The sequence below is a fragment of the Pantherophis guttatus genome, chromosome 6 (genome assembly GCF_059756535.1).
Source record: "Pantherophis guttatus breed Tessera chromosome 6, ASM5975653v1, whole genome shotgun sequence".
In the NCBI taxonomy this organism is placed as follows: Eukaryota; Metazoa; Chordata; class Lepidosauria; order Squamata; family Colubridae; genus Pantherophis; species Pantherophis guttatus.
In genome coordinates, this window is record NC_142068.1 from 76,269,500 (window position 1) to 76,295,561 (window position 26,062).

A 26,062-nucleotide genomic window follows, 5' to 3' on the forward strand; every position below is an offset into this window, starting at 1 on the left:
AGAACATTTTGGTTGTTTCTAGTTTTAGCTAAAACAGACTCCAAAGAAGACAGAGCAAGTAGGACAAGGCTGGGGCATTTTCCCCCTCTCCTTCTCTTCATAGTTAATTTGTCAGCCCATTGTAAATCTTGCCAGCCTACCTTCCTTGCTCTACCTTCTTATGCCCTGCTTGAAGGACCTCAACAGAAGTAATGGCTTAAGGAGGACTGAAAAAGGTGGCCATGGGATGAGTTAGGGAGCAGGCAGGCCAGTCTTCTTTTTGTTTTTGTTCTTTGTGTTATTTCCATCATATTGTTGGGTCCTCAGTTTTGCATTTCGCCCGCCACTTCGTCCAATCTGCAGCATTGGCAGGGCATATGCCTACATTTGGGATCGCCGGCTATCTGGGCTTGAGTACAAGTGCCTGCCTCACAATGGATTCCACATTAGTGCTGACCACATGTCTGTACCACCACAGCCTTGATTCCCTCTTTTTGTCTGGAATTGGGGCGACTTTGAAGGCTTCCCGGATGTTTTTGTTTGTAATATAATCCAGTGACCATCTGATCATTCACATTTCATTGTGTGCAGTGCAGGGGCGAAATTTACTTACCTTCGTTACCAGTTCGCAAATGTGAGCGTGCGCGCATGCCTCCTCCACGCATGCACAGAGTCTTCTGCGCATGAGCAGAGGGTCAAAAATGGGACATGATGACGTCTGGGCAGGTGGGCGGAGCCTCCCGCTGCTGGCGCTACTGGTTCGCCCGAGCCGGATAGAACTGGCTGAATTTCACCACTGGTGCAGTGGCTGTTCGTGTCTCTTCATTGCTGGCCAGCATTCCGTCCCATAGAGTGCCACTGGGTAGACAACCGTGCCCAGTGACACTCTATGGGGCAGAATGGAGCAGATGAGCAGGCAGGCCAATAGATTATGATCATCATAAAGCCAAAGACAATGCTATTGACTATCCAACTGAATCACCCCTTCTTGAACTTCCCACCGTTTTCCTTTCCCTACTTCTCTTAGACACTGCATCCAGTGTCCTTGGCCTCAAGCCTAGCGTATCCAACCATTTCACTCCCCCGATTTCTCAGCATATTCTTTCTCCTACTTCCACTTAGCCATCACCATCCTTAGCTGTGTTCCTGCTCTTCACCCTACTTCCAGCACTTCTGATCAGAATAGATGTGTTTTGATGTAGATATGGAGCACCTGGAACAAGTACGTGATTAGATGGAAAAAGAAAATTTTAGTAAAAGAGAAATAATCAGTCATTATTATACTACAATGCCTGACCTTCCATTAAGAGAAAATATATATTGATATTCTATTCTGCTTGTGAGCTTCCTAAGAAGTTCAAGACACTTCTTATAGCAATGGCACTTAGATTTCCATTCCGCTTCACAGCAGTGGTGAAGTCCAAATTTTTTTACTACCGGTTCTGTGGGCGTGGCTTGGTGGGCATGGCAGGGGAAGGATACTGTAAAATCCCCATTCCCTCCCCACTCCTGGGGAAAGGATATTGCAAAATCTCCATTCCCACCCCACTCCTGGGGGAAGGATATTGCAAAATCTCCATTCCCACCCCAGTCCTGGGGGAAGGTTATTGCAAAATCCCCATTCCCTCCCCACTCCTGGGGGAAGGATATTGCAAAATCCCCATTCCCACCCCACTCTGGGGCCAGCCAGAGGTGGTATTTGCCGGTTCTCCGAACTGCTCAAAATTTCCGCTACCGGTTCTCCAGAACCTGTCAGAAACTGCTGGATTTCACCCCTGCTTCACAGTGCTTTTACAGCTCTCTGTAAGCGGTTTTATAGAGTTAGCATATTGCCCCCAACAATCTGGGTCCTCATTTTACCGACCTCGGAAGGATGGAAGGCTGAGTGAGCCTGGTCAGTTTTGAACTACCAAATTGAAGGCAGCCGGCAGGCAGCAAAAGTAGCCTGCAGTACTGCATTCTAACTGCTGCACCACTGCAGCTCATATGTTGTATTGCAGCTTGTTTATATTCTGATTCCAAACATATTTCTTAAATTTTGTTGTGTTTGTAAGTTAAGATCAAGGAGAGACAGGAGTATGGGTGAATATCTTAGTGTAGGGATCATCCATAAGAGGCACGGTGGCCTAGCGGTTTACACGTTGGGCTGGTAAACCGGAAGTGACCAGTTCAAAAGCATGCAAATGCAAGTAGATAAATAGGTACCACTTCGGTGGGAAGAGCATTTCATGCGCCTTTGGCATATAGCCATGATGGCCACATGACCATGGAAATTGTCTTCAGATAACACTGGCTTCCTCAGCTGGGAAATGGAGATGAGCATCTCCCCTAGGTTGAGACATGATTGGAAAGGGGAAACCCTTGCAATCAAAATGGAAACAGTGACCAAGAATTAGCTTTCCTATGTAAACAGCATAAGTTCAGTATTATTACTGATTTGGGAAAAGTACAAAAATAGGGCTAGTTTTAAACTAGTCTTCCCCAAGCTGAAATCATTACCTTGGTTCTAATGGGAGTTCAGTATTTCTAGAAGGCAGCATGTAGGTGGACATAAATTTAAGAGATTGCTACAGAAGATTATTTGAAAATCATTCCCAAGGGCTCGTGTTAGTCATCTCCCTTAACGTATTTGTAGAAAGTGAACGAGGGACCATTTTGGTGTAAAGAATAATTTGGAAAAGACAAGCTGCTTCTTAACCGAGGCCAAGTGCGTTGGGATTAAAGTTGTTATATTGTTTAATATTCTTCTGATAAGAAGGCTGGGGAAAGCAAACAAAAATTAGTCTGGGATTTCAAAATCTTGACTCTAAAGTAGGCCACTGGATGACAGAGTTGATTAATAATTTGTTTTGTTGGTAACGCTCTCTTTTGCCTTTCAATCTTTCTCATTAAATTACCTGTACATGATACCTAACCAAAAAAAAAAAAAACCCAATTCCCAACCTTGGAGAATATTGGAATTATTTATTTATGAAAGAGGCAAACCTTTTTAGTCTCAAGGACTCAAGACACATAGTGTGACTTGTGCTGCACGCAAAATTTCTTAGCTAAGCTACATCTGCATGCATCCAGCTGAAGAAGAAAATGTGACAAATTTCCGGAAAAAAACTGAAGTTCCATTGCATGACTTAGCTTTAGTTCAAACTCCCCGTAATAGCTTCTTAAATGTAAAATTCTTTTTTTTTCTCAAGTTTTTTATTTTATATTATTTATACATATCAATGCATGAATAGTGTGGTACCTGGGTATCATACATTTTAATACAAATACATAATATTATTAGTCATAGTTATTACATTTCATTTTCATTGTTTCATATTATTTAAACATACCTAATACTACAGCCCTTCAATTTAGTCCTCATCAGTTAGCCACACCTTCATCTCATGTCTCCTCCCCGTAAAGGTCAAATATTTATTTTCTTGTCTTTTCGTAGGCCTTTATGTGTATTTTTCTCTTAGCCGGGTTTTTTCCTACGTAAATCAAGATCTTTATACAGCCATAGCTCAGTGAAATCCCATTCACTAGCTTCTAGGCTTTTTCAGACATCAAACCAGTATTTTGCTGTCTATTGGGAGACTAAAGGGAGACTAAGATAGATCTATTTCAGACTAATTAGTTATATTATATATATATATGTATTTTTGCAGGCACTGGTCTACTCATTTGTTTTCTTTTAACACTGATCAGCTGTAGGGCGGCCCTTTGAAGCCCCGCGGCAAGAGTTTAAACAGTTTTTTTCCCTCTAGCCATCAGCTGGGACTCAGGAGGCAGCAATAGATTGGGGGTGGGGCCAAATAAAAAGTAAGAATAATGCGGGGGGGACACGGGGGGGGGAAGAACCGGTTCGGTGACGTCATATCGTCACCGCTACCGGCTTGGGAGAACCAGGCCGAATCAGGAGGAACCCACCACTGATATATATATACTATTATTCCCCTCTCATTTCTATCTCTATTTTAACTTTTTTTTTCATGTTACTGTAATATTCAAAGACGTTTCTTTTCTATCTTCCATCATCTGCTTTGTTATTCATATTTCCCTTATTTAGCTCTTCACATCTATTTATATTAAAGTTTCATCCTTCATTCTTTCATTGCTCAGTGTTTCAATGTACACTTCTAGTACCAATCAAAACCATTTAAACATATAGAATAAATCTATTCATGTTCTTTCCAATCATCCAATTCGTCTAATTCTTTAAATGAAAAATTCTTAAAAGGTTGCTCACATCAGACTAAAACATTAACCTGCTTAGATAGCCAATTATGTTCAATTTTACACAGATAAAAGATTTTTTTAAAATCCATGGCCAAATGGACTGCTGTTCTATATACAGGTAGTCCTCAACTTACAACCACAACTGAGCCTAAAATTTCTCTTGTTAAGTGGAACATTTGTTAAGTGGCTTTTGCCCTATTTTACCACCTTTCTTGCCGCCGTTTTTAAGTGAATCACTATAGTTGATAAGTTAGTAACCTGGTTTTTTGTTTTTTTTTAATTTCATTTATATGCCGCCCTTCTCCGGAGACTCAGGGCAGCTTACAATGCGCTAAGCAATAGCCTTCATCCTTGTTGTTGTTAAGTGAATCTAGCTTCCCCATTGACTTTGCTTGTTAGAAGGTCGCAAAAGGGGATCACGAGACCCCTGCAATGGTCATAAATATGAGTCATTTGCCAAGCATCTGAATGTTGATCACATGACCATGAGGATGCTGTAATGGTCGTAATTGAAAAATAATCATAAGTCACATTTTTCTGTGCCATTGTAACTTTGAATGGTCACTAAACAAACTGTTGTAAGCCAAGGACTACCTTACTAAAAATTGCTATTCCATTCAGAAGCACTGTTTTATATTGGCTTTATTCTTTTGGTATAGCATCCTTGTGATATCCCAAACAGTAATCGAGACCAGCGGCCCCCAAACCTTTGGGTACCAGGGACCGGTTCCGTGGAGGGAGGTTTTTCCACGGACCAGCCCTGTAGCTAGCATGCCACGGACCAGGGTTAGGGACCCCTGTTCTAGATCTATACAGAAGAGTGGTGAAGAAATCCTCTTGCTACTTATTATCTTTTAATCTACTTAATGCAAAAGAGTTATCTGGATAGATTACAAACTTACTTACTTTTTTAAAAAAAGGAATGAGTTATAAAGCAGAAAAACACAAAGCAAGAAGTATAATAGAAAAGTAAGATTACAACATCTACTTAGGGATTCTTAAACATTTTCTTTGGCTTGCATTTCGAAGTGAGCCAACACAACGTTTACCAAATGAGCAGAGAATACCTTCCTATTTCATACTTCTCTGGTTCTCTGAGAGCAGCTTTTGGCTTAAAACCAGATGCTCATGTTGGTTTTCCTCTTGAAATAAATTATAACTTCAGAAGAAAAATTAAACTTCAACCGCTATACCAGACAAGCTGATGCAAGACAACTGCTTCTCCAGCCATTACTTTAACAATCTTCCTAGTCATCTGAACAATTTTATATATGATAAAAATCCTAAAGTCTTCCATTTTTCCGCTAGGCAGAGAATGACCATATACAACAGAAACAGAGGTGGTATTCAGCCGGTTCGTACCGGTTCAGGCAAACTGATAGCGAAGATTGCGGGTGTCCCCCCCCTCCCCCGACTCTATGACGTCCTATTTAGGCACGTTTTCAAGGCCAGGCGCATGCACGCTCAAATCATAAGAATATTGGAAACCCAATATTCTGAACAGGAACTTTCCAAATGAAAATCGTTGACTATTTTATTCTGCATCGGATATTGTTTATTTATGATGTTGGATTTCTGGTTAATGACTATAACACAGTTTTTGTTGGGTAATCCACATTAGTGATGTTTCTTTTTCATTGAGATGTTTCTTTGTATGTTTCAGCATGCCAGCTTAGCAATGCGTTAAATTTATTTTCCATTAGTTTATTTTGGCTTAAAATAATGGACCACTTGAAGAGTTATAGCTTCAGTGAACTGAGAAAACGTACGAATAACTGCATTTTACAATTTACAATTACAAATTACAATTTAGGTTGTAATTTTGGGGGGAAAGAACAATAAACAGAGGTAGCTCTCACCTTACCATCATAACCGAGTCCAAACTTACTGTTGTTAAGCCAATCAGTGGTTAAGTGAATTTTGGCCCATGTTATTGTAAGGTCACAGAAGTTTCCCCAAGCCATTGAGATGCCAAAGAGAGTGAGACTCCAGACGAGGCTTGCAAAAAATAACAGCTTTTATTTTTGGCCAAAGCTAAAATAACTGGGTGAATCCAAAACATACAGGCAAAATGCATGTAAGGAATAGCCACACCTGTGCCAAAGTGGCTCAGAGAATTATATATATATTATCCCGTTAGAGACAAAGTTTACCCAATTAGAGACAAAGGTTCGTTACCAACGTGAGTCTTTATCTTCAAAGGTTTCTTTGTTCAGGCTTTCAGATAACTCCCTGATGTGGGACTATCTATGAGACAGGAAACTCCCTACTCTGGTTCCTTAATCTATGGGGCCTGATATTCCTGGGTAACGGTTTCTTCTATATTTTCAAGGATGTGCCTAGTTTTGAAGCCAAGAACAGAAGCAAGACACAGAAGCGAGATAACAAATTTTGCAGTAATGCCAATCAATAAAATATCAAGGCTATAATAAGCTAGAATTAGTTCCTAACAACTAATTTCTGGCAGAATACAATAATATCAGAAGCCAATAACAAAGCTTAATTCCTAATAAATGATTTCTAGCAGTATATCATATCAGAAGCAAACAGCAAATATTGGTTTGATCATTATGCTCCTTTATTGCAAACTGTCTTCCCACAGTTCACTGCAATGAATCCCTGCAGTTGTTAAGTTAGTTAGGTTGTATAAAAGGTATTTGCAACGTATTTGCTCAGCTGGATGAAAGTCAATAAACCCTATTGTGCATAAAAAGGGAGAGTTATTTCAGAGTTGTGATCTCTCTGCTTCTAATTACATCCTTGTAAAATGGCAAGACTGGATACTGTCAGAAAGTCCCTAAGCATATATGTTTGATAGAATTGTTAAATTATAATTTTCAATGGCAATAAAAGACATTTCCCCTACCCAGAGAGTCTGACTTGGGTCTGGATTGCAGAATTGCTTGTTATAAAAGCATCTGAATAACAGCTCGTTGTACAAGAAGGTCACAATTAGTGTGAGTTTGAAAAATGTGATATTCGATGTAGTGCAAAATTTGGACCTTTAATGCAACCTAAAATTCAGTTAATGGGAGCCTCGCACATGCACAATTGCAGTTGGGGGTCTTAGACATTGCTAATCTTTGTGCAAACAACATGGAGAAAAGATTCCATCAGAAAACTTCACAACTGTTTTTTTAAGAATCCTTATTACTACTTTAGAGCAGAAATTTGATGTCATTGAACAACATGAGAGTGGTCATAGCATCACTAAAATATGACAGGATGTTGGAATGTCTGAAATTTGCAGTAGAATTCTTTTGTTTTTTATTTTGTTTTCTATATTTTGACTTCATAGATCATAAATTTAAATTAATATATATTGTTTTTTATCCTTTATGCTAATATTTCACTATTATGCATATAAACTTTTATGTTTAAAATTTCTCATTGCCTCTTTTCGTGAAGCTGGAGCCAATTACCGTATTTTTTTTCAGAGAAATATCGCTCTGAATGGTGCAAATTCAAACAATGTGATGATAATGTCATGGAATTCATTAACTGCATTAATCAAGGCCAGCTTGTATCATTTTTCCTTGCGTCGATCAACTTTTTCATTTGAACATAAGAGGAAAAACATTCCTCTTCCATCTCTTTAAATACCTCTTTAAATGCAACATGAAAGAATAGTAGGGAAAATCGAAGTTACAATATATGTGTATGTAAATCCATGTACCTATCTTGTTAGCATGGCTTCAGTTGCTGGTAAATTCAATTCCAGGCGGGGATTCTTTCATTACTGAGTAGAAAGGAAGAACTGTAATATACTGCTTTAATACCTATTTTAAATTATAAGCTTTCCACCAGGCTGCTGAAAAATAACTTTTGTGAAATAATCTTTTTCTCCAAATTATCAAGGCGCTACTTCAACGGAAGACCATCATTAAATTCAGCTTCTTAATAATCAGAGTTCAGGATAATAATTAAAGGATCAGAATCTCATCTATACACAACAATGGGTCTTTGTATATTGGTAGGCTTTGTCTAGATCTACATAATATTTGACTATGAGAATAAGGCTTTTGGTTTTTTAATTCTCCCAAAATCTCCCTTTTTCCATTCCGCCCATCAGGGTGAACAAGAAATAATAAACAGATGTAGAACTGGGCCACAAAGAAATTGCTGACTATGTTTTCATTTAACAAGTAACCCTTTTTTTAAAAAAAAGTAAATCCTGGTGGGTTTATTTTGTAGAGAGAATGACACTAGTAGGAACTACACCAGTATTCCATTCTAATTTATTTAGACATCGCAAATGAAATTAGTGTTTCTGATCAAGAGCTTAGGCCTTAGGCCCGGGGTACCTGCAGGATCATCTCCTGCCATCCTCCCATCGTCCGGTGCGCTCACACAGAGCGGGCCTCCTCAGGGTGCCGTCAGCCAGACAATGTCGGCTGGCGGCCCCCAGGGGGAGAGTGTTCTCTGTGGGAGTGCCGACCGTCTGGAATGGGCTGCCCATCGGCCTCAGGACAGCTCCCGACCTCCTCTCCTTCCGCCCCGAATTGAAGACGTGGCTTTTTCACCAAATGGGCTGAATCCGTAGGGGTGATTTTTAATAATTTTAATTAAATTTTGAATTAATTTTAACTAATTTTAAATTGACTTTGATGTTTATGTAATTTTTTTGTTCCTTCTTGTAAGCCGCCCTGAGTCCTTCGGGAGAAGGGCGGCATATAAATTACATAAATAAATAAAATAAATAAAAATAAAGAGGGAAACTGGGCCAGAAGAAATTAGTCTTCAATGACTTAAACCTTTTGGACAGGGCTGCTGCAAATTTTTTATTATTATTATCTCTTTTATTCATTAAACAAGAAACTCAGTCAACTGAACATTTAAAATTGTGTCACAAATACGATTGACTAGTTCTAATGGTTGATACAGGTTGCTGTCAGCATTCTAGGTATCAACCAAATATATGATGTTCTGAGTAGCGCAGTTTTTTACAGTTCCGCTGGTGTTATTGCAAGAAGCTGCAATTTGTTGATGTATCTTATAAAATTCTTGGACATGGTACCAAGTGCCCTGATGACAATGGGTATCACTGTTACATGTTTCATCCATAGCCGTTTAGTTTCGATGGCCAGGTCGCGATATTTTGTGATTTTTTCCAGTTCTTTTTCTTCGACTCTGGTGTCTCCTGGTACAGCTATATCAATAAACTGCACACTTCTGCCCTCGATAACCGTGATATTTGGCGTGTTGTGTTCCAAATGACGATCCATCATCATCATCATCATCATCATCATTATTATTATTATTATTATTATTATTATTATTATTATTATTATTTACATTTGCCATTGTCTGAACTGGTCTTCTCTTTTCTTCCCTCAGGAAATGGAGAGCTGAGCAATAAGGAATTTGTTGCCATTATGAAGCAGAGACTTATGAGGGGGCTGGAGAAACCCAAAGACATGGGCTTCACGCGGCTCATGAGGGCTATGTGGAAGTGTGCTCAAGAGACCGCCTGGGATTTTGCCATGCCCAAGCAATAACCACCAGAAGACAAAGAAAGCCTGGCTGCATCACTGACCTGACAAGAATCCTGAGTTCTCCTGCCTTCCTCTGCCATCATGGTAGATGCTCCACGATGGAAGGTCTTCTTCAGTGGAGTGACTGTCCTTCATTACAGCACTAAAAGACAAACCTTGGGAGGCAAAGACTGTTGAGCTACACGGCTGACTTCAAAAATATCTAAGCAGAAATTTAAGTCCACTCTGACATTTATCTTGACAGTTGGTTTGCTTACTGACCTGCAAACCTTTTTCTGTTTTTCATTAAGTTTCCCCCCCGTTTTTTTTGTCTGGAAAACCAAACAAAATCCTTTTGTTACTTGGGTTTGAATGTTCCATCTCTAGTATCTCTAGTAGAAAATGGCTGAGCAAGGATGGTTCTGTGGATATTAGATGAGTAGCAGACTGAGTAGAAGGAATTTGTTGTATCAAAACAAAAAACCTTAGACCTAGTCAGCATTTCCTCTTATCCAGTACCCCAAAATTGAGCTGAAACATTTGAATGATAAGGTGGGGAGGGGGAGAGCCCAATAAATGAATCCCGACATTCAGAAATCCTTGCAAAGTGTCCAAATATAGACTCTTTTCTCAGTTGTCTGTGAGTTTCAAAGCGGAAGGCAGGTGGGGTGTTAATATGAAGGAATTTTTGCAACAGGGCTCATTCTGCAAAAATCTGGCTTTGCACTGTATTACGGATAAAACTGAAGAATATTGAAGAAGAGAATGCTTCTTAATTGGTCTTTGTTGTTGTTTTTAAAAACCCACAAGTTAAACATAACGTTCTTCCCATTTCTCATTCCATAAGACCCTTAACCTTAGACGTTGACTCTTACCCATGCATGCATTTCTGTCTGTAATTTTTCCCTAGCCTGTGATCTTACTATGATTTGTTCTTAAAGCTGCTTTTTACAGAGCCTTGAGTGCTTGTGAAATGTTATTCCAATTACCATGGATCCCAAGAAATCGCTGGAAGAAAAATGTTTCTGTGTGATGTCTTTCTCTATAGGAAATCCCCTGGATTTAAGCAAGGCTGGCTTTTCTCAATGATGACATTCAGCTGACCTTCAGCCGAAAGGAAAAAAAGATGAATGGAAAATTCGATGAAGTTGATGTCTTTTCTCAATGCAAAACACAGAAAATGGGCTAGAGGTGGGAAGCCTTACAAATTGAGATACATAAGAGAAAAGGAAATATATATCTGAATCAAATTTACATCTATTCCTGTTCTTCTGATTATTCACTATTCCTCTTGAAATTATGGGTGCTCCAATACTGGAAGTTTTTAAGAAGAGATTGAATAGTCATTTGTCTGAAATGGTATAGAATCTCCTGCCGGAGCAGGGGGTGGGATCCCTTTGTATCCTTCCACACCTTCTTTACTCCATCCATATGCTGATTTATACATAGGATTTTGTTCTTTAAACTTCTCTTTCTTTCTGAGGTTTTCAACTGCTGCCTCTAATTTCCTTGACACTTTCATTTTTCCTTCCTGTGTTTGTTTTGAAATCTGATCCTCATTTTATTCTCTCTGCTTGAATCACCTCAACATATATTTCTCATACCAGTTCTATTTTGATCTTGATCTGTATTCATTCAGCACCCATTCATTCCCGGATCTATTATTTCTTCTTTATACTTCAGCATGCCCTTATGCGCACACATTATTGTTTCTTTCGATAAACATTCATTCCTTGGAACCAATCCTAACCACACCTTTCTAAGCAGCACTTGCACGTCTCCAAACTTTCTCCATTCGTACTTCCATCTTTACTCAACATTCCACTAAGGTACAAAAAATTGTCTACTAGATTTTCACTAGTTACGTATAGTTTGCAGTGATTTACCATCTTGATCTTGATTTTTTAAATTTTCATACAGCCTGCTGCCCATTGTGTCATGCAATCTAACATCTTCTATAAATCATATGGATTTCTCACCCATCAATAAAATCTTCCCTGCATTCACACTTGTACATGTAACACCTCTACTGTCCCAACAACAATCTTTATCCATGTATCCATAACATTAAACAATCAGAGGGATATATTACGCTCTTCTTAACCCCTGCTCAATTCTGAACCGTTAGCTTTCCGTTTCTTTTCGCAAATGCTTTATTCCTATCGTATTACTTCCTTTGGCAATCAACCTTCAACTTCAGTTTACGAAAACCATTCCATAAATCAAGTTCATTCACTTTATTGTTTGCTTCCTCTAAATCAGGGGTGTCAAACTCGACTTCATTGAGGGCCGCATCAGGGTTGTGTTTGACCTCGGGGGACCAGGGTGGGCATGGCCGGCTTGCCATCACTTGTGTCGGGGGTGCCTGTGGTGGCCCAAATGCTCAGCCAGTGAAAATGGGTTCCCAAGCTCTGTTTTTGGCTGTAACAGCTTCCTGCAACCCTCTGCCAGCAAAAACGGAGTTTCACAAAAGCTCCATTTTCACTGGCAGAGGCACTGCAGGCCGGTCCTTTGCTGTTTCCAAGACAGCCCCGCAGGCCAGATCTAAGCACCCCACGGGCCAGATCCAGCCCCCGGGCCTTAAGTTTGACACCCCTGCTCTAAATCAACAAATGCACCCAAAAAATGTTCTCATATTCATATCTGTGGAAGAATAAGGAACTGGTGTGCATATTCCTGCTTGGTATTTCCCGTATCTTTCTTATTGTTACTTCTCTTTCCTTTCAGTCCTAATTCTGCTAAAGCAGGAACCTAATCTCTTCCTGTAGTTTTTACTGCCTCTCCTACGGAACAATAACAACATTCTTCCAATTGTCAGGCACAGATGGTCTTCACGTATGTTAAATAACTCACAAAGCCATTTCATATCAGTCACATTCTGACTTGAACATTTATTCACTTAACTTTGTCTATTCTGGCAGCCTGATATTTTTTCCCCCAGCCTTCTCACTGCATGTATTTCTCCATTTTCATCACTTTTTTTGCCTCTTGGACAGTAATATTTATAGCATTTTTTAAAATCCCACTTTTCAACAAAATAATTTCAATGATGGTTCCCACAGAAATCTCTAAAATTCTCCTTTGGCATTCCCCTACATCAGTTTCAGTTACTTCAGTTACTTAAATCCTTTCAGCCCTTATAATTTTTAATTTATTTATTCTGCTTGAGACTCCTTTTAAAGCTTTTTCAGCCACTACAAAATAGGCTTTTTAAAAAATTTCCATCAAAACCATTCGGCATTTTCTCTGCTTCGCTTAACCATTAACCACTGGCGGTGCCTCTGCCAGGGAAAATGGAGCTTAGGAGGGATGCGTGCTCCACTTTTGCTGGCAGAGCATTGTAGGAGGCCTTTGCAACTGAAAACTGAGTTCGCGAGGTGCTGTGCGTGGCCCTCCCGAGCTTCATTTTCGCTGGCAGAGGGTTGCAGGAGGCTATTGCAGCCGAAAACGGAGCTTGGGAGCACTTGGGCCACTACAGGCGCCCCCAACGGAAGTAATGTCAAGCTGGCCTCTCCCATCCTGGCCACACCCACCCCACCCACCTGAGGTTAAACGCAACCCTGATGCGGCCCTCAATGAAATCAAGTTTGACACCCCTGCTATACAGGGAAACGTATACTTTCTAATGTAGTGTGCAGTTAATACTTCTATTCTTCTACCAATGGTTACAGACAAAAGCCTTTACTCACAACTGAGTCGAACTGCTATCCATCCATCCTTGAGATTTCAGGAGAGCAGATGCATAACATTTTCTGCCTCCTCCCTTCCCGCCCCATCTCTATCCTACCATTACTGTGTCTTTTCTGACTTAACTGCTGAATTGTGCTGTCTCGATTTTATTTATTTATTTATTTTATTTTATCAGATTTCTATACCGCCCTTCTCCTTTCGGACTCAGGGCGGTGAACAGCCAAAGTAAAACATTTGTACACAAAAGTTAAAATAGATTTAAAATAATTAAATAAGTTTGGCCCATAATTTAAAACATTTCAATTTAAAACCAATTTCAAATTTTAAAAACCCACCATAAAATCAGGACAGCTGATTTTGTATGTGAAGCACGTATTCCTTGGATGGCAAAGGTGACTAACACGTCACTGGAAGGCAAAAAATCACAAAACTGCCTCTTACTTATTTTGGCCACATCATGCAAGGGAATTCACTGGAGAAAGGAATTATGCTTGGAAGAGTTAGCAGTAAAAGTAAACCAGGCTGCCAAAGAACACAGGGCTGGAAACCATTGAAGTTGACAGCAATATAGAACAACTCGAAGTAGTGCAAGATTGGTAGACGTGGACGATCGTTGGACACAACTGAATGGATAACAGCAACAGCATGGGATAAGCAAAGGGATCTATTGATTCTTCTGTCTTTGACTTTTCCTCTTCATTGGATCACCAGCCAATAGGAAAAAATGCCATCAGTCCCAGGTCTGCAGCAGCAATAGCAAAAGCACTTAGACTTATATACCACTTTCCAGTGCTTTCCAGCCCTCCCTAAGCGGTTTACAGAGTCAGCATATTTGGGTCCTCTTTTTACCCACCTTGGAAGGATGGAAGGCTGAGTCAACCTTGAGCCTGATGAGATTCGAACTGCCAAATTGCAGTCAGCCGGCAGTCAGCAGAAGTAGCCTGCAGTACTGCACTCTAACCACTGCGCCACCGTGGAATGGCAGAGATCTGGCTGCAAGAGTCTGTCCATCATCTAAAGACTTTCTTAAGTCCCTCTTCCTGGGCAACCACCAGTATGTTTCAAGACAACAGAAATGCAGAAAGAGAAGTAAATTCCAATGATTTAGCTTAATGGAAATGGTTAATAAATAATGAAAGGGCCTGTTGAATAAAACATAAACGTTACCTTTAACTATTTACAATACGGTCTAGCCTGCATTTTTTTTTTTTATCAAATCCACATAGAGTTAAAAGCTGGAACTTCTCAAAGCAGCGGAGACTGGAATGGGGTTTGGAAGGAGCGATGTGTCCGGATGGTTCCCACTCACAATCAGTATGACCTTGGGGGTAGGATATTCATCTGAAAAACAAAGGAAGACAGATCATAAGGCTTGTGTACTTCAGTGATTAGATCTACAGGCTATTAACCCTCAAGAAATAAACAAAACCGAGGAATGTAAAATTTGCTTCAATGTAAATCAAAACGCCACTGGGAGAACTGATAAAAAAAAAGACATAAATAATACCCCAAAGGACAAAAGGCCACGTCTTTTATCAGAAGACCAAAAGGCAGAGAACCAGGTGACCTTGAAGGAATAGATGAATAGGGCAGCTGAGAAATAGGGCAGGACACTGAGCTGGAAATAAGAGCCAATGCAAAGCAGGGCCCAAGGAGACTGGATAGATACTGTTTGAAGAAAGGTCAAAGCCAAAGCAAGAAAGCAAACATAACTCTGTTCATCAGAACATGAATAATAAAACTTGCCCTGAACTCTGGGATTTCTAAAAGCTTGACAACGTGCAGTGTTGCCTTGGCAGACAAAGATGGATGTGAAGAGTTTTCCTAATTGCTCAAAATCTCTTCAAACAGACCTCCTTCTATAGAATGGCAAGAGAACAGTTATCCTGTTCAAAAGCAAACTTCTATAAGTTTTTTTTTTCTAGTTTTGGTCCCAGCAAAAAGTTCTGGCTTCAGCTGAATATTAATCTTTAAAATGTGGGCATTTGGACCCAAAACTTTGTAGCTTTTTTTAGAAGTCCACTAAAGATAATAAAACTACTTTTACATTTTCCACATTTTTTTTCCAAACTCATTTATTTGCTCATTGATTTTGCTTTGATTTTTGCTTTTTTAATTTATATGCTGCCCTTCTCCGGAGACTCAGGGCGGCTTACAATGCGTTAAGCAATAGCCTTCATACTTTTGTATATTTATACAAAGTCAGCTTATTGCCCCCACAATCTGGGTCCTCATTTTACCTACCTTTGAAAGGATGGAAGGCTGAGTCAACCTTGAGCCTGGTGAGATTTGAACTTGCAATAATTGCAAGCAGCAGATGTTAATTACAGTGCTTTAGTCCACTGTACTACAGGCTCAGTACATTATATCCCATCTTTCCTTTTGAAGTTCAAACTAGCATTTTTTTTACATTTTGTTTCTCCTCAACAGCAGAACTAGGCAAAAAAGAATCATGGGACATGTTCTTCGTAACTCAATACTGGGAACGAATTTGTTCTAGCTTGCTAAAATCATACATCTCTTTCTGGTGTTGGACATTCAGAAATTCATGTTCCATGGTCTTGATCCTGCTTCTTGAACTCCAGATGTTACTATTGCAGAAATATTTTTTTTAGGGTTTTCCCCCAAAGATGCCACTCATCACCCTGCCAAGAAAACCACAGTATCTATGATGATTGATGGAGAGAGATTGAGCATGGCTTCAGGCTGCCTCTTTATGCTGAGTCTTTTTCCCTCCTGCACTGTAATTAGAGATAAGGATAAGGCAATAATTTGAGCAACCTCTGAATCACCTAGAGTTGGTTTCTAAGAAAAGACCAGTACCATATCAATTATTATCCAAAATATTTAGTCCTTGACCTATCTCTTTTATTTTATTTCCCACACTTTCAAGCTTATGTTGAAACAATGCTTTCAGACTTCTAAAATAAATCAAAATAATCTTTAGTACACAGATTTCCCCAGAACCAAAATAGTTCTTAAGTACAGATACTTCTTAATGGACCCCAGACCCCAGAATTTTTGGTTATAAATCATTGCAGTTGTAAATCAAGACATCTTATGATGGCTGTAAAGCAAGACATCATGTTTTAAATTAAGCCAAATTTATTTAATACTTTTAAATTATTTTAAATTGATGTTTATTCTGTTTTTAAATAGGCTGTACACCGCCCTGAGTCCTTCGGGAGAAGGGCAGTATAGAAATAAAATTATTATTATTATTATTATTATTATTATTATTATTATTATTATTATTAACTGTGTTATGTGACAAGTGAACCGCATGGCCATTAAATGAATCCAGCCTATCCAATGGACACTTTTTGCTACAAAACAGTAAAACTCACAAATTGCAGTGATGTAACTACAGGACACTGCGCCGGTCGTAAAGCCCATTGCCAAGCATCCAAATTATGATCACACAACCCTGGGTCTGGGTTGTGTGTGCGCACCATCATAATTTCAAGGACATAAGTAACTTTTCTAAAGTCCGATGTAACTTTGACTAGTCATTAAGCAACCAGTCATTAAGCGAGAACTACCTGTAATTGGAGATCATCTAGCTCCTTGCAATTGGTTTAGCAATTCTTTCTGCACCCAAAAACAGATTGTCCGTCCTTCTTCCCTTAACATTTAATTGCAGTTATTTATTTGGAACATGAAACTGCGGACTGATGGATACTTTTTTCCACATCTGATCATGAAGGTGTTTTTCAAGGAGCTTGTCAACGCGTATCCTCCTCAACTGTCCCTCGTACCACCATGGAATCTCTCAGTGGTTCTCAGTTCTTCGACCCAACATATTCAGAAGGACTCCGTTATCTGCATTCTGAATTTTCTTTCCCATCAATTGTGGATTTTGTACTTCCATTTGAACCAACCTATTTCCCTTCCTGCCTTTTTCTCCTTACTTCTCTTGGAAAGAATTCTCTATTCTTTAGACGTCTACCGAGCTTTGGCTTATTGTGTTTATCGCCTGGTTCAATTTGGTCTTAAATGTTTTTCTGGTTGTTATTCCATCTTCATGAGACATAACTAGTATAGCCAGTGGTGGAATCCTGCCGGTTTAACAACTGGTTCGGTGAGCGTGCACTTCACGCAGCGCTGAAAATGGAGCATTTAGAAGCTCAGCTGCTTGCCTTCCAAGTCAGCAACGGTAAATAGAAAAGTGAGGGGAGGAATCAGCTGAGCCATGTGATTGAGATGAGCTACAAAGCAGGAAATAAAGGACATGATAGAGCAGGGGCAGGCAGGCAGGGCGAACTGATTGTCGGTGCTACCAGTTCGTCCGAACCGGCTGAATTCCACCTCTGATTATAGTGTTCAAGCTGCAGCAGAGGCACCTTACAACCCGTGAACAGCACTGCCCAATTTGCTACCAATCCACATATATGATACACAGAGAATAGAAAAAAGGTGGGATCTTGCCTGTAATTATGCCCTTAAGGTGGTATCAGCTTTAGTAGGTAGCCCAGACCAGGAAATCGACTCTGCAAGAAGGCTAAGATTCTTTTATTGAGATAGGCTATTACCTGTAATTCATTTAGTGACTCTTTAAAGTTTAAACAATTTGAACATTAAAACAGAATAAAATTAAATTAAAAAATCCACAAAATAAGTACGAACAGGAACTTCCTGGCGTCACATGATCACCATTTGTGATCTTCCCAGCTGACTTCCGACAAGGCAATGAGGCAACTGGATTCACTTAGCAACTGCATGTTCATTTCACAACTGCAATGATTTGCTTAACAACTGTGTCAAAAAGTGTGCAAAAGTAGCTGTCACTCATTTTATCACCCGCCTTTCTTAGCCACAGAAATTCTGGTCCCAGAATTGTGGTTGTAAGTTGAGGACAACCTGCACTCCAGGGGTGGGTTCTAAAATTTTTTACTACCGGTTCTGTGGGCGTGGCTTATTTTGTGGGCATGGCTTGATGGTCATGTGACAATTCTTTAGGATTTAGCAGAGGTACTGGTCTACGAGGCTTTTAACTGCTTGCAGAGGTGTACTGGTCTACCCATTTATTTTTGCAGGCACCGGTCTACTCATTTGTTTTTGGAGGCACCGGTCTACCACCAAACTGCCTTTTACCACTGATCAGCTGTAGGGTGGCCTTTTGAAGCTCCGCAGCAAGAGTTTAAAGAGTTTTTTTTTCCTTCTAGCCGATCAGCTGGGACTCAGGAGGCAGCAATAGATTGGGGGTGGGACCAAATAAAAGGTAAGAATAACGCAGGGGGGACGGGGGGGGCAGAACCAGTTCGGTGACATCGTCACCGCTACCGGCTCGGCCAAACCGGGCCGAACCGGAGGAACCCACAACTGCTGCACTCCTGTAACATACATAACAGCAGTAATGTTACTTTACAGGTGTTGGTTTAAAAATTAAGGACAATACGCCAGGCTCCATTCATACATACAACATTTAAGGCACAGGTTAAATGTGGCTGCTGAATAAATCACAATATGGATGGTTAGAAATGATGAAAAAAAAATGGCTGTGTTTAGACAGCACAGTAAAGCATGAACAAACAGACATTACGACAGGGCATGTGGGGTGAAACCAGCTGAAGTTACCTTGTAATTTTTCAGCCTCTTTTTTTTTAAAGTCTATTTGAATATTCTCTGACTTATTGCTTGTATTTTGAGTATGACTGGCTGCATTCCAGGATGGAGAAAGTAGGCAGCATTATGGATAGCATTGCAGAGTTTCTAAAACAGTTCTCCAATCTTCAAAGAATCATAGAATTGTAAGGACTCTGATGCCATCTAGTCCAATGCTATGATCCACTAAAATTTTATGATGGATGACTCTCCAGTTCATCTAGTATTAACCCTTGAAGGAGAACAAACCATTTTCTAAGGCACTCTATTTATTGGTTGACAGCCCTTACCCTCAGGAAATTTCTCCTAATAGCTATCTTGAGTCTACTTCCTTCTAGTTTCAAACCACTGTTCCTGGTCCTGCCTTCCAGGACAGCCAAGAACAAATCTAGGCCCTCTTCCTTGTGTCAATCCTTTAAATGTCTAGAGATTGCTCTCTTTTCTTCCCTCAGTCTTCGGGTCTTCAGGCTGTAACTAATGGTCCACGTAGGTTTCTAGTCCTCTCACCAACACAGTGAATTTCCCCTCAACGTGTTCCACGTTGTCAATATCCTTTTTAGATGATGTACCCAAAACCTTATGTTCACTTTCGTTCCAATGTTAAAAACAACAATAATAATTTTAACATTTCAAATGATCATAGAATTGTTTTTAGTTCTCTAAAACATTTTCCCATCTTTTTCAGGCTTGGAAGCTATTAATTAAAATATATATCACAGAAACTTGGCTCAAGAGGCCAACGCTCCAGTGATAGAAAATTGTGTTTGAATTAACTTTATTATTTTTTAACCCTTAGTCTCTTATAGAACTCTATAAAGTTTTGGCATAATCCTCAAGTTCTGCAGCATACAGTTTGATAAACCCTGCTTTACCATGCAAAGCATATATTGTAACTCTAAAATCTGTGAGGGGAATGGCCATGCAGATAAACCTCAACTTACAACTGGAATTATAGTCATAAATTGTGGTTGTTAATTACATCATCATGTGATCATGCTCAATTTTTCTACCTTTTCTGCGGCATTTGTTAAGTGAATGTCACAGTTGTTAAATAAATGATGTAATCATTAAAGCCATTTTAGTCAGCGGGCATTTTTTGCCAGAAATGAGAAGTAAACACCGATTTACAGCAAAAAAAATAAAAAAATAAAAAAATAAAAAATCATGGTCATTTGACTACTAGATGTTGCAAATGGCTGTAAAAACAGGTCAGTACCCCAAATGCAGTCATGTGACCTGGGAGGGGCAGCTATCAGAACTTCAAAACTGGGTTATAATTACATTTTTGGAAAGTCTGTTCGAGCAGCCATAAATCAAGGATTACTTTTAATCTTAATCTAGTTATGCTGGTGACTAAAATAGTTTTCTCAATTACTTCAGGCTGCCAAAGGATTGTTCAGTGGTCACAGTAACTGGACCTGTTTAATCATTTCATTCTTGTTGGAAGGAATATCTATCTGGTTCAGTTCCAAACTGGGAGAAAGACACTGGAAACATGGAGGCTGATTGGAAAGATGGTTTAATGGTGAACAGAACCAACAACCGTCCTGGGTCAGCTGAACAATTGATTTGATGAGTATATGGATTTTTATAAGTTTCAGAGATGCTGCTAGGCAGTGGTAGGTGGCTACCAGTTCGCCCCAGTTCAGGCGAACTGGTAGCGGCGGCGGGAAGCTCTGCCCACCCACCCGGACGTCATAAAATACACTCTGCGCATGCACAGAAGTGGCACGTGTGCAAGCAATTCGGTAGCAAAGGTAAGTGAAACCCACCCCTGATGTTAAGGGATCGTGCAATGTCTGAAATGCCCTTAGAAGATTCTGCAATGTAGTGAGTTCTGTGTCTTCTGCTAAATGGTAGTGGGTTAATCTTATTATGTCCTGAAGGATCATGTCCTGTTTTTCTTAAATCCCATCACCCTAGAGGTGAGGGTCTTTTGTTTTGTAGATAGGCTGGCCCAACCTTTCTTAATGGGCACAAAATATCTGCTGGGGCTATTAAGAAAGACTGAGTCTGCTTCCTGCCTCTAAAAAACAACAACATGTTTCTCAATTTCTCATTTACGAAAATATAATATTCTGCCTTTTTAATATTTCTCAAAATATTTCATTCTTTTAGGAGCGGGAGGCTTCCCACATTCTGAAACATTGCTATTCCTGATGCAGATGGAAATTTCCAGTTAAAAAAAAATTGCCCATCGTTATGTCAGTATAATTTATACATAATTATGCAGAACTGCAGTAGTTTCCCAAGGCTTAAATAAATGCTTTGAGCAAATTGATGCAAGTGAAGCTGAGCTATCATCACTCCCATATATATATCTAATCTAGAGCAGGGGTGTCAAACTCAAGACCCAGGGGCTGGATCCGGCCTGTGGGGTACTTAGATCTGGCCCGTGGCACCACCCTGGAAACATTGAAGGACTGGCCCACTGGTGCTTCTGCCAGTGAAAATGGGCTCCTGAGCTCTGTTTTCGGCTGTCACGGCCTCCTGCAACCCTCTGCCAGTGAAAACGGAGCTCAAGAGGGCTGCACGCGGCCCTCCCGAGCAGGAGGCCATGACAGCCGAAAACTGAGCTCGGGAGCCCGTTTTTGCTGGCAGAGCACTTGGGCCACCATAGGCGCCCCCAACAGGAGTGAGGTCAAGCTGGCCACACCCTCCCTGGCCACACCCATCCTACCCCCTGAGGTCAGACACAACTCTGATGTGGCCCTCAATTAAATCGAGTTTGACACCCCTGATCTAGAGTGAGTTTTGGTGAGATGTGTGTGTGTGTGTGTGTGTGTGTGTGTGTGTGTGTTACCAAAAATGGCAAGGGACACATCCTTCCTTAAGCCCTACTGCAACAGTTCTATTATAAGTTGTAGAACAGAGGAAAGTCTAATTTCCAGATAAGTATCAGAGAATCATGATGCAGACCGAAATGCAGCGCCTGAGATTTTTCAAGGGATTTACCCATTTATTACAGCAAAGAGCTCTCAAGCCTACAACATCATTATTGCTTCAGAATTTAAGCTCTGGAGCTTCTTCTTACTTTAAACAGGAAGGGGAGATTTTGTAAAACCAATTTTTGGATTAGATTTGAATTATGCTTCCAGTCGAAGCACCTAAAGTTTAGAAAAGCACTAAAATGCCGCCTCCCTTCCCCCTCAAGCTGCTTTAAAATATACATGTTCTTTTTTTCACATTTAAAAAAAATTATTCAAGAGTTAAAATGCAAACTTGCAAAAAAACAACAACAAAGAACAGAACAAAACTCAACAGGATAAAAAACAAAACTGTGCATTTTTTTTTAAAAGAAAAAATACGACATGCTTAATTTTATTTTATTTTAAATGTATAGAAGTGGACTGCTCATACATTTGAACCCAATCCAACATGAATTGGATGTCACAAGACCTTTTAGCCAGTGGTGGGATTCAGCCGGTTCAGGCGAAACGGTTGTTAAATTGCTGGCTGGCCCCGACCCTCCCTGTCCCTTCCAGGAGTCCCCATGTGGCTCGTTTTTGCTCCCAGGGGGTGCAGGAGATTGAGTGCTGCCTGTAACACCCCCTGGCCACGCCCACCATGGCCACGCCCACCCAGCCAGTCATTAGGGCAGAGAACCGGTTGCTAAATTATTTGAATCCCATCACTGCTTTTAGCTGAGAGGCTTTTTTCATTTTATTTAATTTATTTATTTATTTTAATTTGATTTATATGCCGCCCTTCTCCGGAGACTCAGGGCGGCTTACAATGCGTTAAGCAATAGCCTTCATACTTTTGTATATTTATACAAAGTCAGCTTATTGCCCCCACAAACTGGGTCCTCATTTCACCTACCTTAGAAAGGATGGAAGGCTGAGTCAACCTTGAGCCTGGTAAGATTCGAACCTGCAGAAATTGCAGGCAGCTGTGTTAATTACAGGGTGCATTAAACCACTGTACTATCAAGGTTCTTGTGTGTTTAATGTGTTTAATGTATTGCAATAAGGCAACAGTTGCTTTATTCTGTGGACCTAGCTTGGTTATAAGGGCATAATTAATTATATACTACAACTGCTCCTCCTACTAAAAATTGCACACCCCTGCCATGATGGGCCTTGTCTGTTCAAAAGTAAACTCTAGCATCCTCATTTTCTAGAAAAACAGGAAGTTGCAGACTTAACGTAAAAAAAAATGTGAGCTTGGCACGTCCCAACTGCTGTGTGTTTAAATCCACATAGCAACATTTTAAAATAACAGAGACAAACAATTCATCTTAACGAATAATTATCTTCACTTGCTCTCTAAAAAATCTCTCCTAAGAATTAACAACCACATAGATAAGACTTTCTCCCAGATGACCTGTCCCCAACCTGGGCCTTCAAGTTTTCCCATGGAACACCCATCACTCCAAGGTTGAAGTCGCAGATCAATGTAATAAAACTATTTTATTTGGCATCATAACATACTCATGCTCTTCATTTAAAAACTCAGTGGCTTAAGAATGATTTTGCTCAGTGTGAGTCTATAGCAGTATGGGAAGACACAGATACACACAGAGAGAGTTTTGAAATAGAAAGATTGAAATATTTTGAGGAATATGTTAAAAAGACAGAATATTATATTTTCCTAAATGAGAAATTGAGAAACATGTTTTTTTAGAGGCAGGAAGCAGACTTAGTCTTTCTTAATAGCCCCCAGCCAGTGGTGAAATCCAGCCGGACCTATCTGGCTCGTGTGAACTGATAGCACCGGTGGTGGGAATCTCCACCCACCTGCCAGGATGTCATTACGTCCCCTTTTTGACCCTCTGTGTATGCGAAGAAGAGGCATGAGCGAGTGTAGCGAGCGCATGTGCGCTCACATTCCCGAACCGGTAGCGAAGGTAAGTGCATTTCATTGCTGCCCAGCAGATACTTTGTGCTCATTAAGAGAGTTTGGGCCAGCCTATTCAGAAACCAGCCCCAGTCTTCCTGCCCCCCAAGCAGAAACTGAGGAGGCCACCTTTTAGAAATGCAAATTTGGTAATCCATTCAAGACAGGATATTTTGAAACTCCTTGGTAGAATGGTAGGATTAGAAGCAACCCAGAGCAGTCCAAAGTCCCTTCATTGCACCACCCCCAGAGCAGTCCAAACTTCACCTGGGAGCTCAGATAAACAATAAGCCAGAGGTTAACCAGATTAGCTCAAACAAGCATCTAGGATTTGCCTATAGAACCAACTATGACCTGTACATAATCCCTACATGACTCCCATAGGAATCTGACAACAGCCAATAGAATATTAAAGGACATGTTCTTGCACAGGAACAGGAAGCTCAAGTGCAAAGCTCAAAGAAGGTATAAACCACCACCACCCCTCTCAACTACATTTTGTCAGCTGCACCAGAACCATAAACCCTGGTGGTTCTGTTCATCATTAAACCACCTTTCCAATCAGCCTTCATGTTTCCAGTGTCCTTCTCCCAGCTTGGAGCTTAACCAGAGGGATATTTCTTCCAACAGCAGACTCTTCATTTTCTGAAGAACCACAGCTGTTGAAAACATCTGTTTCTTGACACATCCTTATATACACTGCACATAGAAGACTTCATGACTCCCCCCCCACACACACACACACCAATGCATCATATACATCCACATGAAGGGTTAAAACCAGTCAAGATAGCACTACAATCACGCCATGAAACTATACTCTTTTTTACATTTGTCACATGCACTTAAAAAATGAGGAAGGCTTAAATTGCACAACTGTAATTTCCATTTTGACTTTTTTTTCTCCCCTGGAGACACCACTCCAGCACATTCTTCTAATGCTCTGGGAGCATTTGCTACAGAAATGATTGCATATTGTGTTGAGTTCCTTAAGGATGAAACAGTTCCACAAGCCGAAGTTGAATCTGCTGTTGTAGTAAACAGCTCACATAGAGACAGGTGCTCCCTTATATAAGTAATCTGAATCCTGGGCTACTACTGCCATCACTCACTCCCGGTTAAGATAGCTGCAAACATTCAGTTGAAGGTCATATCTCCAGCAGAGCTTCTGAGAAGCTCAGAAATGGTCCTTGCAGTTACAAGAGCACCTCTGCCATCTGGTGGCCAAATGGACTCATAGCCCGTTTTGCTAAGACTTGGAAAGATGGCTCTTCTTTTATTAGACTTAGGTAAAAGGTAATGGTTCCCCTCACACATATGTGCTAGTTCAGGGGTCTGCAACCTTAAACATTCAAAGAGCCATTTGGACCCATTTCCCACAGAAAAGAAAACACCGGGAGCCATAAAACCCTTCCTGTGCCTGACTATTTCTTCTGAAACTTTTCTTGGATTTATCCATGGTTGGCCTACAGGGAGTTGAAAAGCTCAATAAATGGCGTGCTGGCGGGTGTCGCACATTGGCGGTTGTGATGCATATTTTGAGTGACAGGGAGCCCCAGCAGAGGGGTTAACGAGCCACATGCGGCTCCAGAGCTGCAGGTTGCTGACCCTTGTGCTAATTGTTCCCGACTCTAGCATCTCTGTTTCAAAGCCGAAGAGCCAGCGCTGTCCGAAGACGTCTCCGTGGTCATGTGGCTGGCATGACTAAACGCCAAAGGTGCACGGAATGCTGTTATCTTCCCATCAGAGGTGATCCCTATTTTTCTACTTGTATTTTTTACGTGCTTTCGAACTGCTGGGTTAGCAGAAGCTGGGACAAGTAATGGGAGCTCACTCCGTTATGCGGCACTAGGGATTCAAACCGCTGAACTGCCAACCTTTCAGTCCACAAGCTCAGCATCTTAGCCACTGAGCCACCGTGTCCCTCTTATTAGAGTTACATTCCTCCTTTTCTTCAAGAGTTCAACGTGACGTGCATAGCACTCTTACTGTTCTTTTACCACCATCTGTATAAAGCAAAGCTGGCTGTGGAATTCTGGGAGTTGAAGTCCACCTATTATAAAATCCCCAAGGTTGAAAAACACTGCTATAAAGTATTTAGGAATGAGAATCATAGACCTGACATTATTGTCATATTGTCACCACTACCGGCTCGGTGGAACCGGGCAAAACCAGGAGGAACCCACCACTGGTCCAAGGTCACCCAGCTGGCTTCATGCCCAAGGCAGGAGTAGAACTCACACTCTCCTGGTCTC

General features: G+C 40.5%; 1 protein-coding gene across 3 annotated transcripts in view; it reads left to right on the forward strand.

Annotated features, from left to right (window-relative positions):
- MICU1 (mitochondrial calcium uptake 1) overlaps window positions 1-10,629 on the forward strand; it is a 166,551-nt gene extending 155,922 nt beyond the window's left edge. For all 3 annotated transcript variants that reach the window (XM_034425988.3, XM_034425984.2, XM_087871778.1), the window contains one exon: window positions 9,538-10,629. In XM_034425988.3, the coding sequence (XP_034281879.2) occupies window positions 9,538-9,698 (161 nt within the window). In that variant the 3' untranslated portion in view covers window positions 9,699-10,629. The remainder of the gene's footprint in view (window positions 1-9,537) is intronic.
- Window positions 10,630-26,062: the final 15,433 nt, after the last annotated feature.